The sequence below is a fragment of the Polyodon spathula genome, chromosome 29 (genome assembly GCF_017654505.1).
Source record: "Polyodon spathula isolate WHYD16114869_AA chromosome 29, ASM1765450v1, whole genome shotgun sequence".
In the NCBI taxonomy this organism is placed as follows: domain Eukaryota; kingdom Metazoa; phylum Chordata; class Actinopteri; order Acipenseriformes; family Polyodontidae; genus Polyodon; species Polyodon spathula.
Window position 1 is genome coordinate 5,058,422 of NC_054562.1, and position 19,701 is coordinate 5,078,122.

The 19,701-nt window shown below is 46.2% G+C and overlaps 1 protein-coding gene across 2 annotated transcripts; it reads left to right on the forward strand.

Moving 5' to 3' along the window:
- Window positions 1–425: 425 nt before the first annotated feature.
- Window positions 426–18,589, forward strand: LOC121302348 (hexokinase-2-like). Of its 2 annotated transcripts, XM_041232264.1 has the most exons (19): window positions 426–521; window positions 6,526–6,688; window positions 8,585–8,733; window positions 9,095–9,214; window positions 9,819–9,914; window positions 10,341–10,440; window positions 11,232–11,415; window positions 11,766–11,921; window positions 12,242–12,475; window positions 12,698–13,002; window positions 13,506–13,651; window positions 14,039–14,158; window positions 14,675–14,770; window positions 15,460–15,559; window positions 15,760–15,943; window positions 16,369–16,524; window positions 16,739–16,972; window positions 17,359–17,580; window positions 18,238–18,589. In XM_041232264.1, exons 1-19 carry the CDS (start codon window positions 459–461, stop codon window positions 18,326–18,328), a joined length of 2,919 nt encoding a protein of 972 aa, XP_041088198.1. In that variant the 5' UTR covers window positions 426–458; the 3' UTR covers window positions 18,329–18,589. The 2 variants fall into 2 exon arrangements, with proteins under 2 accessions (XP_041088198.1, XP_041088199.1); XM_041232265.1 differs by lacking the exons at window positions 426–521; window positions 6,526–6,688; window positions 8,585–8,733; window positions 9,095–9,214 and having other exon boundaries at window positions 9,822–9,903.
- Window positions 18,590–19,701: the final 1,112 nt, after the last annotated feature.

Genomic DNA, 19,701 nt, shown 5'->3' on the forward strand with positions numbered 1-19,701 from the left:
TGGTTCAAATCTGTACATGTCACTCAAAACGCAGGGTAGCCCATTTTGAAGGGCAGCGCAGACTTTCACAGCACCGGCCGGCTTCAATCTAATTAGCAGAGGAAATGCCGGCAATGCCACGCAACACACCTTCGTCTCGGCCAATCAGAAGGGCGGAATGGTGTGATGTCATTGGAGGCTGGAGTTACATTTGGAAGACACGCTCTTTTTCTCTCTCTCTCGTCACATTGTATTAGAGCTACCGGCACTCACTTGTGGGAAAGGCGAGGAAACAACCGTGGCTATAGGGTTACTAATAATAAAATAAATATATACAATAAGGAGAGAGGGATCCCGGGCGGATTTGCACGACAATTTATTTTTGCTGATATTTGTGTCTATTTGTTTTCTTTCTTTATATATATATATATATATTTTTTTATTTTTTTTAACATTTTTTTCTCCCCCCACTGTGGAAAATGATCGCCGCACATCTTTTGGCGTATTTCTTCGCCGAGTTAAATCACGATCAGGTACAGAAGGTGAGTGTATTTATTTATTTTAACTTTTATTTGTATTTTTTTTTTTTGTACGTGCTTGTATTTTAAGTTGAAAGTTTGTCAGCGCTCGTGTTTTTTTTTTTTAAATTACCGCACAGAAGTTTTCTAAAGTCGGTCGCTTTCGCTTTTTTTTTTTTTTTTTTTTTTTTTCCTCGCTGGGGGTCTCCTTCGTTCGTCATCGCTTTTAACACAGACGCCTGAAATCAAACACACGGCGGATAGTCCTTGTAATTAAAAAAAAAAAAAAAAACAAAGAAACAAAGGTGGATGTATTTGGAAGCCCTTGTACTATCACAGTCGCCTACAGTCAGCAATCGAGCAGGAACTCATTCGCCCCGAGTGCTTTATTTTTAAAATTGCATGTTGTTTTAAAACACGTGATCGGGTCTTAATCGTGGGATTACGTTACAAATACGTAAAACCCAGCGTACTGTGCTATTAAACACAAATGCCTTCTTTTCAAAAACATTTTTACGCGCCGACTGCCCATTGACAAAAGCTCTGATTGAAATGAATGGACCCTGTCTTTCGCGTGTATTACCGCATGTGCTCGCAAAGCAGTCTCGTCTAAAGAACTGTAATCAAGCGTTATATACATTGAAATAACGTCAAAGTACCACTGCGGTAATAATGAAAACCAATATTAAACAGAAGTGTAACTAGCGCTAAACGTTATAACTCCGATCCAACACGCTGTGTATGTGTGTGTGTCTATATATATATATAATTAAATTAGATGCGGAATATTACAACATATATTACTTGAACCCGAGAATAGCCTTATGCCCGCCATAATATTAGGGTACAATGTATTTTATAATGACAGTGGGCTCCGCGGCTCTAATCCTTTCTAAACCGGCTCTCTGGCGATCTGCATTCTAGCACGTACACATGGATTTCATCAGGGTGGGACACGTCGTGACTTACCCATGTTTTGCAACGGTACAAAAACGACATCGTTATTTTTATATTTTGCAAACCAATAATAACCTTTAATAATAATATAAACGTCGAGGGTAACACGAAGCCGCTCTTTATGAAACAGGGCTTGAAACCTGGTTCCAGGAGACTTAGTTTTGAGGCGGCGGTACCGAACCCCCCAGTCTGTCTGCCTGGTGTGCCGTGCAGCGCCCTGAAACCCAGTCTCTTGAAACCGTGTCACAAACCCGCCAGGCGGCTTCCTCTACCCGCGGCTAAACACGTCATCAATTCAGAGGACTGCAGCACATTCTAAAACGTGTTAATATAATATAATAGCTGTCAGTATTGAAAGTTATTTAAAAAGTATGTTCCTCTTCATTTTGTAATGCTGTGCTAGCAACATACCACAGCGATACGGAATAAACATTCAGTGTACTGTATGTGGTTGGCAAGGTGTCCAGTCAGCTGAAATCTCAGCAAAGAGACGCGGTTCTCCGGTCTTTCTGAATACAGCGTTACTGTGTGCTTGTTGAGCCCAGAGTGAACAAGCTCGATGTGTTTCTAATCTGCGCCAACAACCTAAACGCCATGTATACTCGGTGCCAAACCAGCTCATGGCTGTCATGCAAGTGGATTATATCCAGGCTTTCAGCGACTGAATGGCAAACTTTTGGACACACCCACAAAAAAAAAAAAAAAAATGCAATACGTAGCCTTTTCTATATATATTGGTTCTATTTTGGCTTGATCCCCAGGCTCCCGGTCCACAGCTCTAAACGTTAAGCCACCCCCAGGTCACTCAGTCTCCCGAGTGGTGTTTTGAAAGCAGCTTGCTCCCAGGCTTTTGTCTCCTGTTAGCTTTCTCTGCCTGATCACCGAACCGTCACCTGATCAGTCTCTCCCTTGGATTCGCATGCTTATGTAATCAGACTCGAAACCACGTTGCGAGTAACATTATTGTCTAGCATTGCGCCCCAAACCTCCCTTTTTACTACAGTGCTTAAAAAAGAAAAACTGAATACATTTGCTTGTAGAAGCGGGATTGTTTGAAGCCAAGTAGATCTGCCGTTAGAGTGCAGAGCTGGCTGTTGTAGTCGTTGCATAATTGAGAAGAGGAAGGATCCTGTTCACCTTTCAGGTCCTGTAACTCTTCCCGCGTTGCTGCTCCAGATCAATCGCTGCGGTGCCTGTGTGCAATAGGAACCTCGCTGGGACTGTGAAGGATAACTCTGGGGTTCTGGTATACTGTGAGCCAGTCCAGTCTTTTATACTAATTGTGAGCTTAATAATTAATAATAATACGTAAGGCTGTTACAAAGCGGTTTGAGACGGTGTGTGTCTGTGAATGGTCTCTCTCTCTCTCTGGGAAACCCGTGATTGCGCAAGTCGGACCTGCGTCACGGTCTCACCTGTTAGCATCACGTCAGTAGATTGAATGCCAGTTATTTTTACAGCACCTGGAGCCAGCCAGCATAACGTGTACATTTCAATACGCTCCCTGTATCTGAACCGACCGGTCTGTCTTCTGCAAACCTCACATCAGCTGTTAGAGGTGGGGAGGGGGAGGGAGGGAGCCTTTCCAGAGTGTGACGTGAAGCAGCAGCGGGGCTGGCTGCAGTGGCAGTGTCCTTGAGTCAGGACGCCGGCTCCTTTTCACCGGGAACCTGAGCGAAATGCTTTTCACCTGCGGCGCTGTCCCCTCCAAAATTCACATCCAGTAGATACAGGAAACGTAAATATTCCTGAAGCTTGCCTTACAAAAACACAGTCTAAAGCGGGAGAAGGAAAAAAAGAACCGATTGGTCTGATCAAGCTCTCCACATGAGGGGGTCGCTGGTGTCGATCGGGCTGACTCACCGGTCAGGGTGAATTGAGAAACAGCTGCTCGGGTTTGTGATGATCGCTGCTTTTCTTAACTGTGGAGAACAGCGACCCACACAAACCCAGGCATCTGTTTCTTAATTCACTCTGAATGGGGAAATCAGTCCGATCGACACCAGCGACCCTCCCCTGTGGAGAGCTTGGCAAGACGGAAGCTTTTTTTTGAAGAGTTTGCAAAAGAACGCTGAAGTAACTTACAAAAAATGATGGCGATTAAGAAGATTCAAGAAAATGCACAGAGTCCTTTTCTTCAATCAGTTGCCAGGTTTATTGAAATATGCAGGGAGTCTGGTCCCAGGTACAGGACAAACAGAATACTCATCATTACAATGTTTGCATGACATTAAATACCCTTCTGTATAGATGGTCCACCTCCCCTTTCTCTGACACTTAACCAATGGTCAAGGTGCAACACATTATTCTGTTAATTTAGTGTGTGTGTGTGTCTGTATGTGTGTGTGTGTGTGTAGTCTAGTGTGACAACCTCTGAACCTCCTGAGAAGAGTGCATTCTTCACACTCCTGGAGAAAAAAGGTCCATAAATCTGCCCCTTTGATCCCAGTGGCATTATCTCTTTCGAGCTCTCTGAGAACCTCTGGGTCCAACGCCAGTCCCTGGGAGCCTTTTAGCCCCTTTATGCTTTGCATTCCAAAGTCTTACAGCCTTCTGGTCCACAGCATTGTTATCTCGTTAGCTTGCAGTCAATGCTGGGCAAGAAACTTGTAGACGCGTCGTCCCTATCAATTGTTAGCAGTACATGTAATTTGAACCGGACAGTCTGCTATCTGCAATATTAGTCTCTTTTCAGAAAAGAACACCTGTATAGCTCTGCCAGTCCACATGCGTAGCAAACCCCTAATCAATTCTCGATCCATGTTTTCCAACAAACGCCGTATCCGTTTTGATCAGGGAAAGTTCTAGTTGTTTCAGAGAAGTCTCGCTGGAAGGTGTTAGTGTAATTCTTGTCCACAACGCAGCTGCCAAACGTTCATCATATTGCTCAAGACCTTAGTGTGAGCTTTTCCCCCGCTATAATGAAGCTATCGGGGTTCAAGCCTCGTGTTCGTTATATCGAGGGGTTCGTTATAGTAAAAGGACAATCAAAATGAACGATACACTGCTGGAGGAAGTTAGAGATGGTATTGTGAATGAAAGTTGAATTACATGTACCTGTTATCTCATGCATGCAGCATTCTGCCTTTGCTTTACCCTATTCAATAAATAATTAAAAACGCAATATACAAAAAAACAAAACGCCGAACTGAAGCTGAACTTTTTTTTTCCCCAAAGTCAATCTGACACGAAGCGTTTCAAAGTGCGCCAAATCTCAATCCAACAGGAGGAACCAAACTGAGCTTTTGTTCCGAATCAACCCGACATGAAAAAGTTGGACACACGAAAAGTTAATCAGATCCTCAAGTTTTCTTTTCGTCGTTTTTGTTTCATTTCGTTTCAGCATGGTTGCTGAACAACCTGTATTCATGACAGAGACATGCCTGCGTTACTGCTTTTTTTTTCCCAAACGATCAATATAGTTTCCAGCTTCGTTTGCAACACAATGGTTTTCTTTTCGGTTTCAGTTGCTTCAGTTACCAGCGGGTCGCCCTGAGTCTGGAGTAATGCCTGTAAGGCCGGGACTGGGAAGACCCCTTACATCTGGCACTATGATGCCCCCCCCCCCCCCCCCCCCCCCACCGACTCTGCTACTATATGTATTGTGGCAGGGCAGATCCCTGCCTGAAGGGAATGTGTCGGGGATTGGCAGGGATCTTATATCATATGAGCGGTCTCATGTTGTCTAACTTTGTACAGCGCTCTGCAATGTCATGACATGCAGGGAAGGCTCTATATTAAAATACATTTTGTATTGCATTGTCTTCAGGCGAAACATGTGACATTCCAAACTTATTGAGTTTGTTGTCTTTTTTTTTAATTTAATTTTACTCAAACTCTTTTGAAATGTCAGATGGATTGTGACAGCAGCCATTCTGACGAGGCTGTGAAGAATGCAGGGGAGGATGCAGCGAGTCAAGATTCTTGTTCTATCGGTCATCGCATCCCCCCTCCCCGCAGACTTACTGGTGTCACAAGACTGCAGAGAAAGAAACTCGTTTTACAGGCAGGCAGGCATGTGATTAAAGAATCAGGGAGGCATTGATCAGTCAGTGGGACACATTTTTAAAATGCCTTCCAGCCCTTCCCAGCTCCTAATGCAAGATTGATTGAAGTTGTTTGCGTGGAGGCCAGATTCCGAGTGCAATGCATTATGTGTTTTTACATCTGTTTCTCTTCAATCCTGAACTTTTACAAAAGAAAAAAAGCCTTCAGTTTTGTAATAATCACTCTAACTCTCCCTGCATCTCTGATGGTGTTGCATTTGTCTTTTGGTGTGTTGACTTGAAGTCTTTTCTCAGTGTTTGGATTGAAGCCTTGCTTGTGGAGTTTGCCCAGTTTCTTTCTCTTTTTCTAAATGTGACTGAGCGTTTTTAATAGTTCTGCATGAGACAAAGCAGGCATTGCGACCAGCAGAAAAACAAAACCCAAACGAACTCAAATCAGCCTAACCTTGGAAAGAACCCTATAGGAACTGTGTGACCTGGATGAACCAGTGAAGGAGAGCGAGCCTTCCTTCAGTCCACATTTTAAGATGCCAGTGATGCTTTGATCCCTGTGTGCTGCAGATTTATTGTTTTGTACTTTTGCGATTTGTCCTTTTTGTTTTCCAAGACCCTCGGTGGCAATGAGGAAATCTCCTGGTTTAAATAAATCAGAACTCGAATAGCACTCTCTCCTGACACTAGCGTTATAAAGGAGGGAGTGCTGTGTTAATAATGCTTCATTCTGACTCCGATAACAGCTTGGGCGTGTCTGATTGCTTTCTTGCTGTTTTTGTTATTAGTTTTATCCAAAGCGTCTTTGAGGTTAAGAAGGTGAACTATGCATCATCAATAACTGCTGCTGCTGCTGCAGAGTCGATCCAGTCGGACCTTGTTTGTTTGACCTCTCTTCCGAAGCACAAGGAGGTTCAGTGTCTTGCTCAGGGCCGCACACACACACACACACGGGGAGTCAGTGGCTGAGCCGGGATTTCAACATCCTGTTCTCAAACTCTTTTCTTGAATCGCCACGCCTTCTTATTCTCAGTTCTCACCCCTCCCCCTGCACGTGTGTTCTTGTGTTCCAGGTGGATAAGTACCTCTATCACCTCCGCCTGTCCGAGGAGACGCTGCTGGATGTCTCCAAGCGCTTCCTGAAGGAGATGCACAAGGGCCTGGGCAGGGACACTAACGCCACAGCCACGATCAAGATGCTGCCCACGTTTGTGCGCTCCACCCCCGACGGCACGGGTAAGCAGGACCAATCAACCCCTTGGAATGGTGCAATTCAGCCCTGGGGTCAATGCCAACGATAACTATGCAGTTCAGAATGAATTGCAATTACAATGGGCTTCCTGGGTTATACAGAATATTAATATGGGGAGTTTTTAGTTTATGTGTAATTATAATTAATTACTGCAGCTTAATTGCAACTGAGTGTAATTGAACAAAGCAGCATTGTAATTGAAATGTTAACTAACAATTCTGCTGTAATTGTAATTTATAATTGAGGCAACACTTAAATATATAGGATGCAGAGTTCACCCCACTAGTCTCTAAGTTGCTTTGGATAAAAACGTCTGCTGAATAATTCACAATGTTGATAAGAGTCGGGGAAAGGTGGTATTTGGCACAGCAGTGTTTGGGGAGCAGATTCTACACAAACAGTCTCCTGAAACCAGCTTCCAAGCCACGAAAGATTTCATTTTAGCCCCTCTGGAATTTTAAAATAGCAAATCTACACATTATGGGAGTGAATGCATAAAGTCGAGGGATGGGAATAAGACTCCCATTGCAGAGCCGTTTGATCCATTCCTGGTTTCACTAGGAGTTTGAGACCCACCTGAGCTTGTTACCTAGGCACTGTGGCCGATCAAACTGGTAGTAAAACCCAGACTGGGTGTAATTGCTATGGAATAGGAGTCTTATTTCCACAACAGAGGAATGTGCTTGCGTGGCTGTTTTGAAGTCCGCTGTTGCTACACAGCGATGAAGCATAGCGAGGCACAGGCAGGCATGGTGTTGAATCTGCCTGCCTGATCACGTGTGAGTGTCTGTCCGCTCCACCTTGGCGCTGATAAAGACCTTGATGCCTTGCTGTCGCACAGAAGCCTCATTGTTCGCACAGAACAGCTTGAAACAAAGAAAGTTGTCTGCGTGAAATTAAACAGGAACAAACTACTCTCTCCAATGCGCTACCGAGTCCACGAACTAAGGGTTTTTTTGTTTCTGTTGTCGGAAATCTTGGAGCCAGATTGATCCAAGAACTTAGGAATTGAGTTTTATATTTCGGAGCAGCTGTGTCGTGCTCAGTGCCAGGGATGGGAATAAGACTCCTATTGCACAGTAGTGTCACCCATTCCAGGTTTTACTGCCAGCTTGATCAGCCCCCAGTGTGTCTAGGTAACAAGCTCAGGTGTGTCTGATTAAGCGCCTAGTGAAACCAGGAATGGATCAAGCCGCTGTGCAACGGGAGAGAATAAGGAACCGTAGGGACGCGTGCACACTGGAGTCACTCCCATTGCGACAGAGGAGACTCGACGTCGGGGTCTCTCCTGAACGTGTTCCTCGCGAGAGCTGTATTTGAGACACAAATGGAAGTGACAACTGAGACCTCAAATTTAACGATAGTACCTCTATTCGCGGTCTAAGGGTCGCGTCGACTAAGGTATTGCGACTTGAGAGAAATAAAGAGAATGCCAGAGAAAGAGATAATGTTCCATAATGTTACGTTCGAAAGTTATATAGATTTCTCTTTTCTCTGACAGGGTACAATGCAAAGTATTCATATTTTAACGTGTAAGTTATAACAGTTATAGTGCAAATAATAAGTGCTAGAAGCTAGAGTATGAACATAGTGTTCAGCCAAGTCAGGAATCACACGCAAGTATAAAATTTTCAGTCTAAACGGCGTGACAGATTAGCAGCGCAAGGATAGTCGCGTTTCCTATCGCGTCAGTCGGCCAGGATCCAGTAAGGTGGTGCTGAGGTCAGGAGAGTCCAGTGCAGAGCAGGAGGGGCGGACACCATGAGATCAGGGCGGGAACAAAACTGATCGCCCGCGGGATTGACAAACCTGGTCAAGGCTGTCCTGACAAATACGGGCCCAGCCCAGAGGTGGAGCTACTTAAGATTGTCGCCCCTCAGAGAGCGGGGAGTTCCTGGCGCTGGATCTGGGCGGGACGAATTTCCGCGTGCTGCTGGTCAAGGTGTCGGACAACGGGAAGCAGAAGGTGGAGATGGAGAATCAGATCTACGCCATCCCGGAGGATCTGATGAGGGGCAGCGGCACGCAGGTGAGGAGCTGCGCTGGTCACCTGATCAGGCGTCACCAACGGTCCCGTTGACGGCACAGCAATGCCGGCAGGCCTGGTGCAGAGCCGGGTGGTTGGTTTATTCGCTCTGTCTGCCAGCCTGAGGGAGTCTCTCTCTCTCTGTCTGTCTTGCACTCTCCTTCCCTGTCTCTTGCTCTCACGCTCTCTGTCTGTCTCTCTCTCTGTCTGTCTCACACTCTCCTTCCCTGTCTCTCTCTCTGTGTCTGTCTCTGTGTCTCTCACACTCTCCCTCCTTGTCTCTCTCTCTCACTCTCTGTGTCTGTCTCTCTGTCTGTCTTGCACTCTCCCTCCCTATCTCACTCTCTCTCTGCTGTGTCCCCAGCTCTTTGACCACATCGCGGAATGCCTGGCTAATTTCTTGGAGAAACTGAACATCAAGGATAAGAAACTTCCTTTGGGATTCACCTTCTCCTTCCCCTGCCAGCAATCCAAGCTGGACGAGGTGAGGATCCATTCCCAAACCTGCGGGAAAAACTACTGCATACCCCTCCCAAGAGTGACATGGTGGTCTCGGAGATCGAAACAGGACTCCAACTGCACAGCAGTTTGATTCGCTCCCGGTTTTACTATGAGTTTACCTGAGCTGGTTACCTATACACACTGTGGCTAATCAAGCTCATAATAAAACCTGGAATCGGTGAAACTGCTATTCAGTCAGAGTTTTATTTCCGTTCCTGGTAAATAATTCAACACTTTACAAAAAATGTAGATACTGTACAATGCAGAAGAATAAAGGATAATAAATGGATGAATAGGGTCAATACCACAATGCCTGAAAGGATCAGCAGATTGTGACATCACTATGTAGTCAATGACATTGCAAACTCATTCATAGATGTAAATAGAAATAAGTGAGTGTAGTTGCCATGGCATCACAACCCTGTAAATACCTCCGCTGTTTGTTTTCAAACACACGGTCTGTTAACCCTGCCTGAAGTTGGGTCTTTTGAGCAAAAACCGAATGTGTTTGTAGACTAGGCTTTGCTGTTTCCAAAAGATATCCTGATATCCCTCTTGCCTGTAACTTCCCTGTCTCCTTGCCCCAGAGTATCCTGGTCAGCTGGACGAAGGGATTCAAGTCCAGCGGCGTGGAGGGGCGCGACGTGGTCACTCTGCTCAGGAAAGCCATAAGTAAGAGAGGGGTGAGTGACAGGTCTGTCCGGCAGAGACTCGGATTTGTTCTCTGTCTCGGCTCTCCATGAACATCGCTGATCGAACGATCCGTTCAGTTTGACATATTTAATAGTTTTTCCAAGGTCTTTTTAAAGTTGATGATGGTTTTAAAAAATGTATCTGATTCAAGGTACACTACCTACAAAACCATTCTGAGGCCCGGAGAGAAGTGTTAAATCTATCCAATTCATAAAATATAGTAAGCTAGTTAAGGAATTGCGAGCTCGGGGTGGAACGAAAGCCACAAGACGCTGCAGCCCTCCAGGAATGGAGTTTGCCAGCCTCCTGGGTTAAAATCTCTTCTGTTTTATACCCATGCTTCGGTCCTGGGGGACGTTTGGTTCGGGCAGTAATTCTTCAGCTTCATTGATGTCCTGATTTCGGTTATTTTGCAGGATTTCGATATTGATATTGTCGCCGTGATCAACGACACAGTTGGCACTATGATGACCTGCGGCTACGACGACCACGACTGTGAAATCGGACTGATTGTTGGTGAGAAGAAAAACAATCCTGTTAAAACAGGGGTGACCCAAGCCGGCCCTTCCACTTCTGGTCTTTGTTCCAACCCTGTTCAAAATCGTTTTAATTTGAATTAGATCTTCATCTAGACCCTGAAGTCGTTCATTTTTCTCATTTTACCTGTTAAACAAACCTGGAGTGGAACGGCCCTCCAGGACTGGGATTGGACCCCCCTGTGTTACAAAACGAAAAGCAGAGGGTTTAATAGAACTTGAAATATATAACTTAGTCGCTTGGTTTAAGTTTCATGCATGAAAGGTTAATGCAATATAAATAGAGAAGGAAGGGGGAGGGGGGGAGAAGTCTATCTGGTGTTCAAGCTATTAACTGTGTCCCTCACATGAAAAATCCCCCCAAAATAGGCAATTAATAATAAATTGGAGTTCATGCTTTGAAAATATCTCCCTCGTGTTGAAATGGACAGAGCCACTTTTTAAAAAGAAGAACATTTGCAGTCCCTTGGCTACAGTTCTTTTGCAGGAAGTCGCTTTGGACGCAGAATAAAATATATTTAATTTGAAAAGTTTTAAAACTTTTTTCCATTGTTTTACATGGAGTGTCGCATCCTCATGTGAGGTCATCATGCATGAAAGAGTTAGTTTGCTGGTTTGAACAAAGTGTCCTGGGGATAGACTGCCTGACAGGGGATTTCTTTATTGTCTCTGATCAGCACATGATTTGAGGGGGGAAACCGCGAAATCCTGACAAGCAGTGTCTCTGTGTGCGTGCTCTGAGCGTGTGCTGTCTTGTGTCTTCTCTCTCAGGCACTGGCACCAACGCCTGCTACATGGAGGAGATGCGCCACATTGACCTGGTGGACGGGGACGAGGGGCGCATGTGTGTCAACATGGAGTGGGGCGCCTTCGGGGACGATGGGGCGCTGGACGACATCAGGACGGAGTTCGACCGCGAGATCGACATGGGCTCGCTGAACCCCGGCAAGCAGCTGTGAGCAACGCAGACGCAAACACACACACAGACTGTATTAGAGCATTTTACAGCACTGGATTCCCTCAGTTTTAACGACGGTCCCAAAGAAAAACAAAGACAGACAGATGAGGCAGACTGACGTGGACAGCACCAGGGGGCTGGTCATTTCTGTATCCTGGCGATCAGCCACAGCTGTGTTTTATTAGAGCATTTTGCACATTTGGGTTCTTTGGTGCTGTTGAATGCTCTAAAAATAAATCTAATTCAGTCAAACCCTGGGGTTGCTGGTTTCACGTGTTCAGGTGTTTGCAATGACAAGCGTTACCGTTGTCTCTGTGTATTGACAGTGTGTCTGTTTGGTTCCTCAGCTTTGAGAAGATGATCAGCGGGATGTACATGGGAGAGCTGGTCCGGCTCATCCTGGTCAAGATGGCGAAGGAGGACCAGCTGTTCGGAGGCAGGATCACCCCCGACCTGCTGACCACCGGTCACTTCGAGACCAAGTTCGTCTCGGCCATCGAGAAGTAAGGAGGCTTCGGTGGTTTAACGCAGGATAATTCAGTACACAAACCGGAGCTTTCCATTCTGGAGTCTGTTAGCGGGCTTCTATTGCATTTTAACAATTGTGATTGTGACTAATGGAAATGGTTTGAGGAATTTTGCCTTTTACTGTCACCTCTCCGAGCTGTTTCACCCAGTCCAGGTTTTACTATGAGCTTGGTTAGCCAGAGTGTATAGGTAACAAGCTCAGCTGAGTCTGATTACTTCCAGTTTGGCCCTACTTGTTTTTGGAGAGTTTTTGAGCGTGCGTTCTTGACCTCGTCCCCTTCCCCTCTGCTCCCAGGGAGAAGGAGGGTCTGTCGAAGGCAGAGGAGATCCTGTCCCGGCTGGGTCTGGAGCCGTCGGAGGAGGACTGCGTGGCGACGCAGCGGATCTGCCAGATCGTGTCCGAGCGCGCCGCTAACCTGTGCGCTGCCACGCTGGCCGCGGTGCTGGGGCAGATCAAGGAGAACAAGGGCGTGGAGCGGCTCAAGAGCACAGTGGGGGTCGACGGCTCGGTCTACAAGAAGCACCCACAGTGAGCAGCCCTCTTACTGACTGACCTTCCGCCTGTCCGAGTCTGCAGCTGAAACACAGAATCTGCTGGGCATGTCATCTCAAGCCAGCTAGTGCAAACTGACCTGGATTAGAAGAACCAGCTGGTCTGAGTTGACATGTATGAAACCAGCTAACAGAGGTCAGCTGTCTCTTTCCTGCCTGCAGAGGTAACCCTTCTTCCCACCTCTCTCCTCGTGCGCAGGTTCGCTCGGCAGCTGCAGAAGATGGTGCGGCGCCTGGCTCCGGGCTGCGTGGTTCGTTTCCTGCGCTCGGAGGATGGCAGCGGGAAGGGCGCCGCCATGGTGACCGCCGTGGCGTACCGGTTGATCAGTCAGATGGAAGAGCGCCGGGCCACGCTGGACTCCTTCCGCCTGAGCAGGGAGCAGCTGGCCGGGGTGAAGCAGAGCATGAGGGAGGAGATGGAGAGGGGGCTGAGAAAGGAGACGCACGACACGGCCACGGTCAAGATGCTGCCCACGTACGTGCGCTCCACACCCGACGGCACGGGTAAGCAGAGTCAGCCAAGCCCTTGCCGCTATGCAATTCGGAATTCAGCCCTGGGGTGAAGGAGTTTGTAGCTGCGCGACTCTGAATCTATTGCAATTACAGTGGAACTGTTACTCGGCACATCTGCGTAGTTATGAGTTTGTCATGCGATCGTTAGTCGTGAAATTGTTTCTTTACAGTTTTTTTTAGATATGGATGGATGGATAGATAGATAGATATCCACTTTGGTCATGAAATGTAATTACATTTTTAGGTATGTTTTAAAACGGTTTGTGTGAACTCTATGGAGCCCTGCCGTAATGTTATGCATTATAGGATAGATAGAAGGATAGATAGATGGGAAACTTCATGTTGTGTACACAGTGACTGACGGGGATATAGATCTTTATAGAGATGCAAAACGCCAGGGCGAGGCACAGAGGCTTGGGTAAATTACATAAAAACAATGCAGGGGGAAGTCTAGTTCTTTTAAAGCCATGTTGTTTATTTTTTTTTCCCCCAAGAAAAGGGTGATTTCCTGGCTCTGGATCTGGGCGGGACGAATTTCCGCGTGCTGCTGGTGCGCGTGCGAAACGGGAAGAGGACCGTGGAAATGCACAACAAGATCTACTCCATCCCACTGGAGGCCATGCAAGGGACTGGAGAGGAGGTGAGAGGGGGAGAGGAGAGAGGGAGAGAGGAGAGGGGGGGGGGGGGGGGCACAACCAGATCTACTGCACCCCACTGGAGACCATGCAGGAGGTGAGAGAGAGGGGGAGACAGGACAGAAAGAGGTCTACGCAGGGCTGCAGAATGTCCAAGTTTATTATTTTAGTTCATTAATGTATGCTTGCCTGTTGCTTTTCTCCTCTGTTCATTTCATATGCTGATGCACATGCATCCTTACATAAGCAAAAAACACATTTTGTATCTTATTGATTCATATCGTCATTGACTTTGTATAATGTGTCCGGTGGTCAATTCTGTCCTTTTGGCGACCTCTTTGGCTAAGAGTGCCAGAGACTGCTGTATTGAAATGCTGTCTCCTCTCCCGCAGCTGTTTGACCACATTGTCCACTGCATCGCAGACTTCCTGGAGTACATGGGGATGAAGGGCCTGGCTCTGCCCATGGGCTTCACCTTCTCCTTCCCCTGTCGGCAGAAGAGCCTGGACGAGGTAACGGGCCTGGATTGGGACTCGTGATCTCAGTGTCAAGACCGGGCACAGCTAGAGCAGAAGCAGTAAAATGCAATTTAGGCTTGGTGGTTGAAGAAAAGGGCTTGATACCAGGAGGTTCAAATCCCATACTTCAAATGAGACATAAAACAAACAAGGTCCTATTGGAAGTGACTCTGCAGCAGGAGTTGTGATGCAGAGTTCACCCCCTACCCTCTGTAAGTTGCTTTGGATAAAAGCGTCTGCTAAGTGGCTAATTAATAATAATAATGAAAAATATTCAGAGGGAGTCATTGTATTACAGCTATGGCTAAAAGTTTTGCATCAAATTTTAGGATTGAGACTTAATTTAAAAGGAAAAAAACTATGAACAGAATTTAGATCTTTTCGTTTAACATGTAATCAAAGAAACTACAAAATTATATCTTAAGTGTCTACAGGAACCATAATAGTGGTGTAGTATTTAAACGCTCTCTGTCTCTCTCTCTCTCTCTCTCCTCTCTCGCCCTGGTTCAGGGTATCTTGTTGAAGTGGACGAAGGGTTTCAAAGCAATTGGCTGCGAGGGTGAAGATGTGGTCCGTTTGCTCAAAGATGCCATTCATCACAGAGAGGTCAGCCTTGAACGCTTAAACAAACAAACCAGCAAACAAACACATTCACACCTGACGCTTTCGTTCTCAAAACATTGCATCTCTTTGCATGAAGACTGGCTCTAGGTTGAAATGTTTATTATCGTGCTAGTTTCGCTATCCTCAAGGGTGTCATGGGTAAAGGGATTTTTTGGGGGGAGGGAAAAAAGGTTTTACGGGATTTTGTAGTTCTAAATATCATGTAAAGATCCATCACACTCTACCACTGAGTTAGATAGGAGTTTGAACCAAAACTAATTTCAATATTGAAGACCTTCAGAAAGACACCTAGTCGAAATGTCATTAAATTTACTAGGCTTATTTTAGTGTTTCTCTATTCGCACCAAGAATGGAAATACAACTCCTATTGCACAGCAGTTTTACCACCAGCTTGATTAGCCCACAGTGTGGATATGCAACAAGAGCTCAGGTGTGTCTTTTTAAGCTATGCAACTGGGGTCTTCTTGCCGTTTCTGGAGAGTTAGTTAAAATTCGTTTAGAACAGCGGTCCTTTCCACTCCTGGTCTTTGTTCCAACCCTGTTCTGAATTGTTCACTTGAACAAAGTAAACCTCCATCCAGACTCTGAAGTGGTTCATTACCTGTTAAACCTGGAGTGGAGTGACCCTCCTGGACTGTGATTGGACTCCCCTGGTTTTGACTGTGTTTCAGGAGTTTGATCTGGATGTCGTCGCTGTCGTGAACGACACAGTTGGGACCATGATGACCTGCGGCTATGAGGATCCGTGCTGTGAAGTTGGGCTCATCGTAGGTGAGGGGTCCCCTTTAATCACCCAGGCTTGCACTTCTCCCAGCAGAGAGCAGCACGCCCTCAGCCTTTCTTGAAAGCGGGCCATTTGTTTTCAGCTCGGCTGAGGATAGCGGTCTGTGTGTGTGCTGCTGTTCCTTGAGGAGCTGGCGGAGGATTCGAGAGGGGTACAGGGTTCTCAATTCTCTCCTCCTCTCTCCAAGGCACCGGCAGTAATGCCTGCTACATGGAGGAGATGTGCAATGTGGAGCTGGTGGACGGGGACGAGGGACGCATGTGTGTCAACATGGAGTGGGGCGCCTTCGGGGACAACGGCTGCCTGGATGACGTGAGGACCCCCTTTGACTGCGCCGTGGACGAGCTGTCACAAAACCCGGGCAAGCAGAGGTACGCACACAACCCCCCCCCCCCCCCCCCCCCCCTACCCCCACCGTCCTCTCTCCATAGCACTGCAGTCAGCCACAGCTGTGGGACTGTGCTGCTGGAGGTGTCTTTGACCTTGTATTGAGAATGAAAGTGCGGCTTGAAAGGCTTGTAACTGGTTTTGCTGTAAAAATGGTGATGCAATGCAATTTGTGTAAAATATATCGGGGCTCTCCGGGATCAGGGTTGGAGACCCCTGTTATGCACTCAAACCTCTTGCCCCTGATCAGTAAACATTCCTGTCCTCTCCACCTTTTTGAAGCAATACAGGAACCTATGGATTACAAACTTGAACTACACAGCTTCAAACTTACAAAACAGTAAGACCTGTAGACCTGTGTTCACACTATCTCTGTGTCTCTCTCCTCTCTCTCTCTCTGTCTCTGCAGGTTTGAGAAGATGATCAGTGGGATGTATCTGGGAGAGATTGTGCGCAACATTCTGATTGATTTCACGAAGAGAGGGCTGCTCTTCAGGGGCAGGATTTCGGAGAGGCTGAAGACTCGAGGAATCTTCGAGACCAAGTTCCTGTCCCAGATAGAGAGGTAACGGAGCGTGTGTGTGTGTGCGCGCCTGGGCCTGCGTTTGTGTGTCTCTTCCCTTGCGTATGGCTCTGTGTGTCTCTTTCTCTTCCCTCTTTCTCGTGCTGTCGCTCTCCCTCCTTTTTTTTTCTCGGTCTCGCCCTCTTTCTCTTTCTTTTCCTCTTTCTCTCTTTCTCTCTCTTGCTGTATGCTTATTGACTTGCTCTCTCCCTGGCAGTGACCGTCTGGCCTTGAGGCAGGTGCGTTCCATCCTGCAACACCTGGGTCTGGAGAGCACGTGTGACGACAGCATCATCGTGAAGGAGGTGTGCACGGCCGTGGCTCGCCGTGGCGCGCAGCTCTGCGGGGCAGGGCTGGCTGCTGTGGTGGATAAGATCCGGGAGAACCGTGGCCTGGACTCTCTGCGTGTCACCGTGGGGGTGGACGGCACTCTCTACAAGCTACACCCCCAGTACGTGAGAATGAAATCATGTGATCCACCCCCCTGAGTTAATACTTGGTGGAAGCACCTTTGACAGCAATTACAGCTGTGAGTCTGTTGGGATAGGTCTCTACCAACTTTGCACACCTAGATTTGGCAATATTTGACCATTCTTCTCTACAAAACTGTTCAAGCTCTGTCATTTTCAGATGTCTAAAGATCTTAGCAAAAAGTCGAACAATCAATGGGTTTTTCGGATGTGAAAGGAGAGTGGGTTGACTGAAAGTTATCGTGGCCACTGTCAACGTGCTGCATAGAGATCTCTAGGAGTTCAAATTCATAAATGCCAAACTGTTTCAAAGTAAAAATTTTCACATTAAATTGATGCTACTAAAGGTTTTTTTTTTTTTTGGCAGTTTCTCTAACGTGCTGCACGAGACCGTGAGGGACCTGGCCCCAAAGTGCACCGTCTCATTCCTCCAATCAGAAGACGGCAGCGGGAAAGGGGCCGCGCTTATCACGGCGGTGGCCTGTAGGATCCGGGAGGCGGGGCAGCACAGAACCTCTGCACCAATCAGAGAGCAGACAGGCGTGAGAGGGACTGGAAGAGAGACGCACCCACAGAGATTTGCACAACTGTAAATATAGCAATAACTAAAATAGGGGTGTAAACCAATTGTACCACAATTTGTTTTTCAGTTTAAAAAAAAAAAAAAAAAAATGGACATGTTCATGCACTGAAGGTTTCAGGGAAGGAGCTGTAGAGTAAAACGTGTTGGGCTTGAAGAGCACTCCTCCGCTGCACCCAGCTTAGTAAACCGGGGCAGCCCCCCCCCCCCCCCCTGGAACCTCCAGGAATTACACCTCGCTCTTCCAGAGAGAGAGGAGGCTGAATTCCTGAAAGGTTGTGTGGAGGGATTTCACGAAAAGAGGGCAGCTGAACTTTGTAAAAAATGACACGGATTCTTGCTAATGCGTGCAAGGTAGGGTTAGAGTGGCAAGCATTGCTGTCGAACCAGAATAGAGGAGGATTTGCGATTTGCTTCAGATGCCCAGGCTTGGTCCTCGATTCCTATTATTATTATTATTATTATTATTATTATTATTATTATTATTATTTTTTTTTTACTTTTATTTTTTGGTATGCGTGAGTATTGGATGGTCACAGGACTGTGTTGGACATAACCTTGGCAAACCGCATGCGCTTCTCGAACAATCCAAGAGCCCTGTTAGGCAAGGAACCAGCAATAAATTTATTTATTTATTGAGTTATTTAAGTTTATTTCTTTTATCAGCGACATTCCCCAGCCTCTGAAACCACCCTCCCAGCGCTATGAAACCATCCTCTTCCTGGAGCTGCAAATGCCAACTCGGCGCCTCACATGATAATTGCAATGCCAGCGGAATTGTTCTGGAGGAGTTGTGTTATTTTGTTCAATTAAAATGACGCTGCAGCGATTCCAGTTGCGCTAAAGTAACAAACAACTACATGTTTGCTCCATTTTATTCTAAATAAGCCAGCAACAGTCCTTCGGATGAGACGGAAAACAACCGAGGTCCTATTCGAAGTGACGGTTGTTGATGAAGCAGAGTTCACCCCCCTACTCTCTCAGTCGCTTTGGATAAAGGCGTCTGCTAAATGCATATTCATTTAATTATTATTAGTATTATCACAGGTACAAATACAGAAACATACTATAGAAAATAAAATAATTCAAACTGAGGTCACCAAATGTGGATGAAAATACAAGAATAACGATCGAGTGACATGAATATGTAATTGATCAGTCCGTTATATAATAGCCCTAGCTCCCTTTTAAAGCAGGGGAAACTGATTGTAATTACGTCGTTCAAATGTGACCTGGGTTATGGTCTCTGTAGAGACTTGTGTAGATGAACCTCGTCACTGTATTTATTCACCTGCAGAGTCTAGTCTTCGATGTGCTGAAGACCTGCTACTATGTGAAACTTTAAAACTCTTACTGAAAATTAGATAGCGTGTAAAAATATAGTGGTCCATATTGAAGCAAATGTGTGTTATGCCAAAGTAACCTCACCTTTTAAATACGTTGTGCACCTTTTAAATCTAATTAGAACTACGTAATTCTGCCAGCTGGCTGTATTATATAACTTCTTCAATAAGGGGGTGTAGTTTATAGACTGGAAATACCCCTATCGTTGTGTTGGACTGCTCCACCTCCCAGAGCAGGTGTTGGTAAGGAAGCTACCATCGTGCCAAATAGGGGTACAGTCTTAGTATTGTTTAAAAGTAAGCTTCTGCCCCGAACTTTAATTAACCTTCCACCTAATTAACAGGACTTACAGATCGATCGGGAAGTTTTTTTAAAAAAAAAAAAAAAAAAAAAAAAAAAAAAAAAAAAAAAGTGCATAAAGCAAGGTGGCCTTTGATAAACACTGACTAATGCTGCCTGACAGGGAGGACCTGCATGTAGTTCACTCACAAACATGAACAAAGAGACGCAGAGAGGACTGACCAGCATCCTCTACACCAGGACACGGATTCAACCGTCTTCTCCTTGTTTCAGTATGTTGCTTGATGTTTAAAGCACAGCATCGCGGGGCTCCGTTTTGATTGTAGAGTCTACAGGCTTTTCAAACACAACCATAAATATGAAAGGGTCTGTATGCTGTGGAGGTCAGCGAGCTGCACACAGCACTGTGCAAATGTATCAGAACACCTGTCTCTCATCGAGATCCTTCATATACCCGCCTGCATGGAAACCTCTGGGTGTGAGAAT

Excerpts from the sequence above, each read along its gene's own strand:
- LOC121302348 (XM_041232264.1), top strand. The coding sequence starts at position 459 with ATGATCGCCGCACATCTTTTGGCGTATTTCTTCGCCGAGTTAAATCAC. Across the intron at positions 9,215-9,818 it reads AGCAATCCAAGCTGGACGAG|AGTATCCTGGTCAGCTGGAC; the intron begins GTGAGGATCCAT and ends TCCTTGCCCCAG. Across the intron at positions 14,159-14,674 it reads GGCAGAAGAGCCTGGACGAG|GGTATCTTGTTGAAGTGGAC; the intron begins GTAACGGGCCTG and ends GCCCTGGTTCAG.